This window comes from Pavona decussata, unplaced genomic scaffold (genome assembly GCF_977016875.1).
Source record: "Pavona decussata unplaced genomic scaffold, jaPavDecu1.1 SCAFFOLD_436, whole genome shotgun sequence".
NCBI lineage: Eukaryota > Metazoa > Cnidaria > Anthozoa > Scleractinia > Agariciidae > Pavona > Pavona decussata.
The window spans coordinates 1-11745 of NW_028145791.1; the positions used below are offsets into that span (position 1 = coordinate 1).

General features: G+C 36.9%; 1 protein-coding gene across 1 annotated transcript; it reads left to right on the forward strand.

Moving 5' to 3' along the window:
* Positions 1 to 902: 902 nt before the first annotated feature.
* LOC146450655 (uncharacterized) lies at positions 903 to 4467 on the forward strand (the record flags this gene model as incomplete). The annotated part of the gene is made up of 5 exons (XM_085100139.1): positions 903 to 1013; positions 1241 to 1354; positions 1563 to 1658; positions 2496 to 2891; positions 4314 to 4467. Coding segments are annotated over 4 exons (712 nt in total), but the record flags the coding sequence as incomplete, so codon positions are not given.
* Positions 4468 to 11745: the final 7278 nt, after the last annotated feature.

The window sequence follows — 11745 nt, forward strand, 5'->3', positions numbered from 1 at the left end:
AAAAAATCCTATGCTCCTTTTAATCCCCTCATTTGATGCTACAGGACGAGTAAAGAGGGTTTTCCACCCAGCCCCAGCTTCGCGAGGTTTTGCGAGTCACGTATTTCTAGTTAAGTCATAAATGCAGCATGTACCGCAGGTGCAGGCTGACCGACATGCTAATTGAGTGGTCTATTAATTGACTGACTCAAGATTCCAAGGTAAAGAGTCGTTTATTACTAGAAATACGTGACTCGCAAAACCTCGCGAAGCTGGGGCTGGGTGGAAAACCCTCTTTACTCGTCCTGTAGCATCAAATGAGGAGATTAAAAGGAGCATAGGATTTTTTTTTATGAGCATGGTCTCTTCGTAGTTCCATAGGCTAGTTTGCGGTTGAAAATCTATTTCTGACGCGACGTAATGAACAACGGGCGGGCAGCGCTGTCGTGTTCGATGAATTTATTTCCCACGGAAAATTATTTTACCGCGGCCACAAACGTGTAATTTCTTCAATGCAATCTTTCACAAAAAAGATTTCTAAAAGAAAGGGAAAATATTCTGGAGAGATAGTTCTGTATCCAGTGAATATTGATGCACATTACAGTTTAAATTTGATCATGCACGCATATTTTTTCCGATGTATGCAAATTTTTTTCAGACGACGCCAGACAGTCAGACGTCATTCATACTTTGTTTGCGCACTGTTGCCAGGCAACAGCACGGACACCTTCACGGAAATATATAAACATATAAATATATGTTCGGCTCGAATTCGCACGGCTTAGCTCCCGAGCGCGGCCTTCGGCCCGACAAATTTATTAACCTCGCTACGCTCGGGCCTTCGGCCCTCGCTCCGCGAGGAATAAGAAGTGTCAAACGAAAGAAAGACATTTTTATGATTTTATTTTTCCTTCGTATTTTAGTGATACTGACGAGGGAGCAGAGGATGAGGAGTCAGAAGAGGAAAACTTTGACGACACGGAGAACGATGAAGACGAAACTGAAATCGTTCCTAAAGATACCACTTTAGAAAGGTGCTTAAGACAATGTACACATGTGTGTCGTATTATGGAATACGTATCGTATGAATTTACTATCCAAATTACCAAATTACCAATCAAAGTCGCACCTGGTTGTGTGGTTATGAGATTCCGTTTCCTAAGAAACTACAAAGTCCAAGCAAAAATATACGAAATATGATCCAAAGAACAATCGAAAGAACATCTTTGTTGTTTTGATGTTATTTGACTTTCGTTTGCAGAGATCCTGACCTGGAAACAGAGGTTGAAAATGCAGAAGAAGACGAACTTGAAGACGAAGATGATGAAAGCGAAACTGAAAACGGCTCTAAAGATAATGGAGCCACTGTAGAAAGGTACTGAAAGCAGCACAGAATACATGTTTCATTATGGATGCCCCTCTGTCAGTGTCGGTCTGTATATTTTGCGCATACTTAGATGTTGAGGTTTCTACGATGTATGCATTGAAACCTTAAATGAACGAAAACGCAAGTGAGAAGTTAGATTGAAGGATTGAAGGAAGGGCAAAAGTATCCTTAACGTCCTCCCTTCGTTTTCTTCTAGTGAATCGGAAGATAAGTTTGATCATGATGAAAATGATGAAGACGAGGTGGAAAATGACGACGACGATGTTGATGATGATGTTAATGAAGAGGAAAGGTAATTAATGAAACGTGAAAAACGTATGATTAGATATGAGAATTGCTTCTAAAAACTACCTCGAACTATCTAGTAGCATGTCAGCCTTTTTGTTTATTACCTAATGCATTCATTTACACGTTCCTTGCACCTTTATGGTTTCAGCTTTGCTTCAAAAGTTCCCAAGAATGATTCTATATACCTTTCAAGAAAACGGAGTGTTTCAGATCAGCTTTCACTGACCAAATAAATTTCTATAAAAACGGAACAAGAATTAACAAACTACCATTCTTTATAAGTTGATCGATATACAACAAAGATATCAAACAAATGCCTAAATATTGGCGAATAAGTTATGGTCGTTATGATCGTTGATAAGTTACTATAGCAACAGTATATCCTGTTATAAAATGCCCCTAATTTTACCTTTTAGTAGTTATAACTCAAAAACGAGCTCGCTGACCCATATTTTAAATTATGGAACTATAATCAACGTGTTAGATACAACCTTTTGCAAAGTTTCAAAAAATTATAGAGAAGAGTTCTAGAGCCAACTTAAATTTTTCACTCTGAACCTCATTAATCTACAATAATTTATTTAATGTTGAAAACGAAGGGAGCATTTGCCACGTCTTCTGAGCCAAGACGTCATGTTCAAAACTGTCAACTTAATTTTCTTAAATCTAAGGAAAGATAATAGAAGAAAAATGCTAATATGCAACTAGTTTGAAAGTTTTAGTGCTCGAAAGAGATGGAAACTGATGCAAGCTACCTTAAACTGAGTTTGTTTTACTAGCAAAAAAATGCTAAATGCCCGTTCTTCACTCAGCCCTTCAAATGTTGTGTTTTCAATTGCAGTGTGTCTGACATAAAAACCACAGCTAAAGATGACTTTGAAGATGGCGATATCAACGAAGATGAAGAAAACTTTGGTGTTCATGATCATCAGTCACTGCAAAAATCAGCAGACCCGATTAGAATTCGCTTCCGACGCATAGGTCGACGCGTTCGTCGTATCATACGTGGTGGAAAACGTATCATTCGACGTGGAAAACGAATCATTCGACGTGGCAAACGTATTATTCGACGTGGAAAACGTATCGTTCGACGAGTTCGTCGTATCGTCAGGGGCGGCAAACGCGTTATTCGTCGCGTGAAACGTATTGCACGACGAGTATTTGGCCGTCGTCGCCGCCGTCGCCGTAGTCGTCGCCGTCGTCGCCGTAATCGCCGTCGTCGACGTGGCTAAACTGGGTAACTTATCATTAGTACGTTAAGATAATTTAGAAAAGTCCCATCGTTTTCCATGCAAACTCAAGCGTACAGGGAAAGCAAGGGATACACTGTTTTGTGCACGGCGGAATGTTTCTAGAACCCAGGCAAAAGGAAAATATTATAAGATTTTCTTAAAGGGAAAACAAACCATTCAGTTGTTTTGGCATCCTGTATTGGAATGTGTCACTTATCTTTATTAAGTGCTACAAAATAGACGACAAAGCCCCGGTAAAAAGCGTGTACACTAAAGAATGTGAGCAAAATAACCCTCAAAACCCAAGCAAAGATTCAGAAGACATTAGCTTAGCCTTCTTATAGACAACAAGCTAGAAGAACCGTTCTAGTTTTCCTCAGATAATTTTGTTATAATAAACGTGTCGCATTCTTTTTGTCTCAGCATGGTGATATACTGTCTCTCAGGTGCTATGTGGTTGTTTGTTTCGTTTTCGTTTACTCTTTTATTTTTCTGTCCGTCTTGGTTTTGATATTGGTTTCATTTTTGGCGCGGATGTAAAGGCAACTAGCGTGCAGCAACTTAGTGGTATTACAACCTTTCTTACATGGGAAGCCAGTCTATCGTAGCTTCCCCAGCGTTCTTCCATGTTTCTCAACGAAAGATTCAACTGCCGAGAAACGAGAGAAACAATGTGGAGTTATTAAAGGGGAAGTCTCATGGGGTTTTTGACCTGTTTGGTTAAAAATGATGAAATGAGACCTTCACATAGCTACTAAACAATTTTAGAACAACGAGAGGAAAGAGATCAACTCAATTCTTGAAAGAGAACAACTCGTGATCTGTTCTAGCGCAGTTTGAAATAAAAAATGCGTGAACTTGAAAAGCGTTAACCTAACATTTTTCGAGTTTTAATCCACTCCGACCTACTCTGTCTCTAGCCAAAGGCACTAATCGACAGTTTTATTACACTAGGATGATAATTTATAACTAAAATAGACAATTATTTTAAGTTTCTGTAGACAGACAAACACTCTTGGGTTTTGAAATGACATCAAATTCGCGTGATAGTTCCCCTTTACATCTTGACGTCTTAGCATACAGCGGAAAGGTCTTTAACTCTAGTTTAGGCGCTGATCATCGCTCAACTCCGATTTCCAGGTAAATACTTAACAGAAATTCTCGCCTTTCACTTTCTCTACAGTCACCTTTTAGCTTTTTTTTTGTTTTATTCGAATATATATATATATATTTTTTAAGTGTTCACCGATAGCATCCGCTATCCATGTTTTTGTGTCTCTTCCTGCACTTATTGGCTATATAGCCAGTTAAAGCGAGAGAACCTGACAGTTAATATAAGATCTTCCACTTAATCTCCTTCTTGCCTCTAATTAACTTTATATTATTTTTTCTATTGAATTAATTATTTCTCTTCATTTTTTCCTCAGACGTGTAATTCTATTCACAGGACTACAAGGTTTTGCCATTATTGACCATGAGGCAGAACCAACCTAAAGTTAACAGAAGACTACAAATAATCACTCACAATTAGTATAAATAGGTTATGTGTATGATGTAAGAGAAAAAGGTAAATAAATTACATGTGATGCAATTTAACTCGCATTTGTCAGTAGTCCTTGTTAACCCTTTAATGCCTCCTAATATAGTAGATTTTAGCGAAAGCTCCTGTAACTCAAAAAATATTTAAAATGCACAACAGTTTGAGGCTTTTTTTGCCAAATTGAAGCTTAATTATCTCTGAAAAATGCGTGGCAATCCGTAATTTTTGTTTTCGATTCCTCTGCCTGAGAGAGTGGGGAAGGCTTTGAAATGAAGGTCCGCCTCAAAATTGGCACACGTAGTTATTGTGAGGACTTGTGCAATATACCAAAGTTTCAGCTTCATTGACCTTATTTGGGCTGAGTTCTAGATAACAGCCTTGTGGGGGTCCCCTGAGGCTGATTTTTAACTTAATTTTTATCACTCTTCATTACTTCGCGTACAAACCTAGAAAATTAGTTTTCAAGGCCACCAACTAACATTTGCATTCAAACTTTAAGAGCGGCTGCCGGTAAGGATCGAGAATTCGCCGTCAACGACCAATTTGGCGAATCGCTCATATTCGGTCCAAAAATACCCTCTGGTGAACTATTTTCAAAAATCATATTTAAAACTTCCAGCGACTTTTTAATTTTGAGAGATTCGAAAAAATTTGAAAATGCGGTCAAAGTGCGGTTTTTCGGCCGACTGAAGGTTCAAAATAAGGTGCGCGAACGAAGCACTGCCAAATGCTTAAAATAATTTCAGTTGAAGTTAAACTTTACAAAAACTATGAACAACTATTGTTGTTTGTTGTCCACTACTAAACATTTTCAAATCTATTCATTTTGTTATTCTAGCGAGCACTTTAAAACCACCTTTGTAGAGCGCTAAAAATGGCGGCGAAATATAGGTAATATTTAACGGCACAAAAGTGTTCCTGGTACCTCAGTTTTGGTTGATTTTACTTTACAGCCTTAAAACATAGTTATTAAACATTCGCAACGCTTCCCTCTGAGAAAATCGAGAACTTTTGCAGCGTGTTCGGCTCAAATAACACAAGATTTATCGTCAAAATGGAAGCTAATTAAGTCCAATAAGGCCAAAATCCAAAAAAATAAACTCAAGTCTCGTTAATTTGTACTTTGACCCTGAAGATATGTCCACTATCATGCAAATAACGGTCACAGAGGTGTTTTGGCCTCTCGAAAATCTAAACTTGAAATGAAAATCTGTGCTCTGTCACTGCAGCGGCATTTGCCTTACGTGTAACAGTTGTCCATGCACAAGCACTTTTGACAGATCAAATCTAAGAGATGTCATGAATCCTCAGCTGCTTGGTTTTCCAAAAAAAAAAAAAAAAACTTGCTGAATTCTTTAGGTAAGCGGAAAAATGGAATACTCTATTAGAATAAACATTTTCAAAACTGTAAGATCGACATGAAATCGCTTGCAACCATGAACCAATTAATACTAAAGGTATTCTTAATTTGAGTGGCAATGCAAACATGCGATTCGTTACTTCTGAGTTGAGCGATGTAAAAAGATGTAAAAAGATTTGCTAACGCTTTTTCAAATAATCAAAATGACAGAGTTACACTGTAATAGCAATCCATTAAATTAGTAAGAAACGAGAGGTGAGCTTGTCCGATCCGCAATAATGGTAGCAGATTTATCGCTTAAATTAAGCTTAACGTTTGAAGTCCTCACAAAAAAATACGCACATACCCAAAACCACGAATCCACTGAATCCGTACAACTATTATAAGCGTCAGATGTTAATTGAATCCACATCATTTTTCTTCATAGCCGCTTTCCTAATCTTCGGGTTGAAAATAGTTGCTCGAGCTTTGAATCTCGGTTGCGGCAAACGACAAAGCGTGAGATTCCGCGTTTATGTTTTCTCAAAAAAAAAAAAAAAAAAAAAAAAAAAAAAGAGTACATAGATGAGAATAGTGCAAAATAATTGTGGCCCCAAACAACTCATTTTTTTCTGAGAAATTGAAGACATTGAGCGGGAAGCGTAGGATAAATATAGTCACGCGGTCATTTCTGTCTCTCGCCGTAAACCGCAATCGAGATTGCAATCTTTATTGTCACGCAACACCAAACCATCGGGTTTGGTACTGACATTATCTAAACCATACTTATTTATTTAATTATTTCAACCTTAGTAACATCTAAACTTAATCAAGCAAAATACTGCACGAAACGACTAGTGTGGGTGAGACTGAAATTTATATTTCTGAGTGGGGAAGGAAGGTCGATAATTTTTTGCCGTAAGAATTTTTCTCCCAAAGTGACACCCACGTAGAAATCTTTTTTAATCTATGTAGGATGTTTTTTTCTTGTCAGAAATTGCGGCTACAGAGGTTTTGCTTTTCTTTTAGAAATCGGCCATCCTCCCGAAACTCTGAAAAAAAAAATATTGTCATTCCTAATTCCATATAGCAGGGGGAGGGGCAGGGAAGGGGGGTCGTTGAGCACCCCCCCCCCCCCAGAACTTTCAAAGTGTAAAAAAGTGTGATAAAAAAATAAATAAATAAAAAAAAAAACAATGTGTCAAAAAACAACTGATTAAACAAAAAGATAATGTGCACCAATCAATCTTGAATAATCCAGTTTCGAATTCATCGAGACCGCTGGATAAAAGGACAAAAGACACATTTAGGCAGGGTAAGCCTCAATCTGTACAATCGTACCCAGAGTCCTCAGGCTTTTTGGTCAGCGGGGCGGCGCCAGGAGAGACTCTGGGATAATGGAATTTCTTATCCCAGAAAACGTGGGATTCCGGTCTTAGTGCGCATGCTTAAGATTAAAACGGAAGTCAAATGCCCCAAAATGACAGCCGTGTTATTGTTATTGGGCCTGAAGGTTTTATCAGGCCTTGAAAGTGTTCGAGAAAGCCAAAATTGATTCTTCCACGCGATCAAATGGAACTGGATTTTTTCCCGTAAGAGCAGATCAAAGCAACTGGATTTTTTTTTTCATGTAAGAGCGAGCGAATTCGACGTTGCTACAACAGACAAGTAACATATTTCTTTATTACTGTTTATACTTACAAATAAAAAGGAACCATCACTTCTCCTCTCACAGAACTGAGCAGCTGACTGTGTATTGAATTTATGTTCAAATTACCTTCTCCCCTTCCCTTAACAGTTTACGTCCAAATGGGATTCAATGAACACATACATGTTACCATTTGACAATAATTTAAATCACCTCTTAATATTAGTAATATTTACTGTTGTAAATTAAGGTTTTTTTGTCCCAAAAATTGTTATTTTATTAGACTGAATTGTGTGCACGCTTTTCTTAAAGTGAATTTAAGAAAGTCATATGTGTTCGAGTGCAAGCTAGCACAATTTCAACATCAGCATATTTAATTCATGCCATGAATTCAAGAGCAGCTTTGAAGTTTTTCTTTCTGAATAAACATTCCTTTTGCCTAGCTTTTGGCAAAACTGATAGAGAGTGTTCACATCTTGCATGCTTTTTATAAGTGCTGTGGAGTTGCTCCCAGGTATACTAATAATGTATCTAGAAATAAAATGAAGTATTATAGCAGAGATTGGATAATTGTGCCAACAGGCTTTGAAAATAAGGATAGTGAGTTGTGTTGAGGTTTAATTTGTTAACTATTCTGCCTTACCACAGAGTAATTATATGAGAACTGTATGGAGAGTGGTAATCATGCCACCTCTCATCAGTAAATTTGTTATAATGTGATTGTTGAGAGACTGTTGATAACCTGACTATAATATTTCATTTAGTCAGTAAATTTCTATTCAGTGCATATAATCTCCTTAGTCTGTTCTTGTATACATGTAATCAAGGTAATATAATTTAAAACTATCTTATGTGAGTTCTCTTGTAATTTTGGGTGCAGTGTAGGAAGCACAGGGAAGGGGTCAAAAGATTGGGGAAATTGTGTTTATATTATAAATTGAAATAATTTTGGTGGGGCCTGACTTCATCTGGTTGTGGAGTGCACACTTTAAGTAAGAGCTGAGTCAGATAGCTCAGATACTGACACACATTACCTAATGTATTCTGATTGATTAGGGCACATTACTGGTAAATTGATAATTTCTGAAGGATTTGCCATTTCTTTTGAGTACTGGATGGTGATGTGATTTGGTATCACACGTTTAATTGACTTCAGGCTAGGCAAGGGAAGTATTATACTCAACCAACACTCTGCTGAATTGTATAATATAATCTCCTCTCTGATCTTGCAGCTCTTGCTTTAACGACAGATGATTACTATTGTCAAACTCCTCAATATCCTGAATGATTGGCACAGTGTTGTGAGACCTTTGCTGAACTGTGTAAATTATCCAGCACTTGTGGAAATTTGTGGTCCCTTGACAATAATGTTAGCTATAAACTAAAACTGAAAATTGTCAAACGTGACTCTTATTTCAAGCCCTTCCTGGGCTCTGATTGTCTATTAGGCCACAATGTAAGTCATCCAGCATATTTGCATAATGTTTGTGGGACTGGACCAAGCCTTATCAGCTGCATTGATCAAATGTCTAGAACAATAGAAATACACATTCAAAATAATAATTCAAAATCATTTAAATTTGTCATACCATCAGTTACAAAACTATATCTAAAAAGATGTTTCAAATTTCTTTTTAGCTGGTTAGCAGAATAAACAAGAAGGCTAGTGATGTTTCTTTAACCCATAAGATAGATTGAATAGTAATTCTTTTTCTTTTGGGGGGGGGGGGGGGGGGAGGGTCTAACAAGCATTGACTGTAAAACTTCATGTTTCATCTATAATCACTCTATAATTAACAGTTTTGTTAACAAATTATACTTAAAAATTCTACATACTTGATGAGATAATGGTTACACATAATTTTATTAGTTACCCCTAAACAGGGAAGGGGAAGGGAGTAAAGGACCCATTGGAATCCTTGGAATGTTCAACATATATATTTTATAGACTTGTCACTCTTTAATAAAATTATATTGAATGCAGTTTTTTTGCAAGCTAGTATTGTAGTGTCTGAAAGTTTTTCTTTTGTTTGATTATCAGTGCAAAATAACAATAAACGGTAGGATTCACTGAGAAGTATAATTTTTATGCTTAAACCTGCTGGCTACCACAAATTTCTTGCTAATATTTACTAGCAATAATAATTACATGAATGAATATTACATGAAGAAATGATAGACGGGGTTGTTTTCACCAAATTATTCAGTAAAATCCATCCACTGCCAAAATAATTATGTCAGTAAATTTACCAATTACAAGTTGAGTGTTTGATAAGGATATAATTATGATGAAAGTGGTCACTTTCTGCACAAGGCTGTGCAAGCATTATCTGCAGGTCATATGCCACACAAACTTGGGGTACTTGGCTTCCATGTTTATGTACAACGGGTACACTTGCAGTAGAATGAAATCGAGCAGGGGCCTTCTCTTGTATCTCCTCAATATAATAGCGTCCCAATTGAACCCTTTAAGGGAAGACTTGGTGTTCTTCCTCATAACATATAGCACAGAAAGTCACACCACCGCTCATCTATTTTTTTTTTCAACAACTGGTACTTTAGGCATGATTGCACACTTGTCTACAAGGGAACCCACAGTTTCCTTGTCTCATACTTCTTCAAATATGGATTATTTGTATGTTTTGTCAGATAAAGGGAAAAATAATATTTTAAAAAAGTTAGATTGTTTTTACTTACATATTAATGTACAGTACATTAACAGAGTACAATTAAACTATCATTACCTTCAAATTTTTGCCATCTTTATTTTAAACTCAGTGTACATTATTTGTTTAGCTATAAAAAAAACTCCAAGCAATATATTATGTAATAACTTTTGTATATTTTTAAGATTGAGGAGGCTAATATTCATACTGGCCTCATGGTATCTTTTATTGAGCCTGATCCTCTCCACTTCTTGAGTTTTTTTCTCTTTTATTTGTTTGTCTGTGTACGTGTGGGAAATAAATAAATGTAAAGATTTTAAGGTACTTCTGCATTTCGAAGTCCAGCTTTAGGCTTCAGTATTATCTACACCTGTTTTTTGACTGGTCAAGTTGGATGGCCCTTCACTGCCACAGTGTGTTGACTTTCTTGCGGAGAAGATGGTTGTGAGTAACAGGCAAGTTTATTCTCAACTGCCCCTATACTGTAAAAGTAAACTTCAAATCTGTATGTACTATCACATTTGAGATTAAACTTTCATCTGAAGGTAACCTAGAACCACGGCCTTATACACTTTTTAGGACAAATAATTAATTGTTCTTATTTTGCATGGAATATGGAACAGTGAGAAAAAAATCTGACAAAATTTCTCAAAACAAAATCTCTCAAAATTTAAGAAAAATATTCAACACACCATTACCTCCGCCTGAAAGGGGGAATTTTTTCTGAATTTTTTTCTTTGGCAAACTGGCCATGGGCCGAGACTGAAAAAAGTGAAACTTTTACTCTCGTGTGCGGCGTTTGATCATCGTGGAGATGTCTTCAGCGTTTCCCTTGTGGCAAAACCGAAAGGGAATTAATCGAAACGGCAACCTGAGATGGACTCCACTCCACAACAGATCAGTCGTCTCCAAATTTTTATCCACAACAAAATTTATAGATGTTAAAGAACTTCTCTATATTTCCATGATAACCTTCACTAGTAAATAACATGTTCGAATTATTCAGAACGTTGACGACACCAATGTCCTCTCTATTACGTTTAATGTTTCCATACTTGCGAACGGCTTCACCAATTCGTTCTCCTACCGCTTTTTCTCCCAAACTGACTGATATAATGATATTTTCCGAAGATAATTTTTCACAACAGCAACAGTAATCAGTTTAAGCTGTTTGCATTTTGCCGTGATTTACCGTCGTATGACAGTAGTGGCAAACTTCCTACGATAAAACGGCTGATGTTTAGCCGGCTAGAAATTGTTTCACTGACATAATTCAAAACCTGTCTTTGAATTGGAGTGTTTCTAATTTTTGGTGTGAAAAAAATAAAATAAAATAACCGTGACACACACTTAAAAATTACAAAACTCCGAGTTTGACATTTCAAATCTCCCTCCAAAACAAGGAAAGTTGGTAGGGTGGTTTCCGGTTTGGTTAACTTCCGCAAATGACCAACGGACTTCCTGTCGGTCTTCAATTGTTATGCAGACGACCAATCAAAAAAATTATATTTTTCCATTATCCCAGAGTCTCTCCTGGCGCCGCCCCGCTGACCAAAAAGCCTGAGGACTCTGGGTACGAGATTGCAATCTGTAGTAAAATATTCACAAGTACCAATGAAAAGATGAACTTTTTCACAACTCTGTGTATTGTTTTATTTTAGGATTC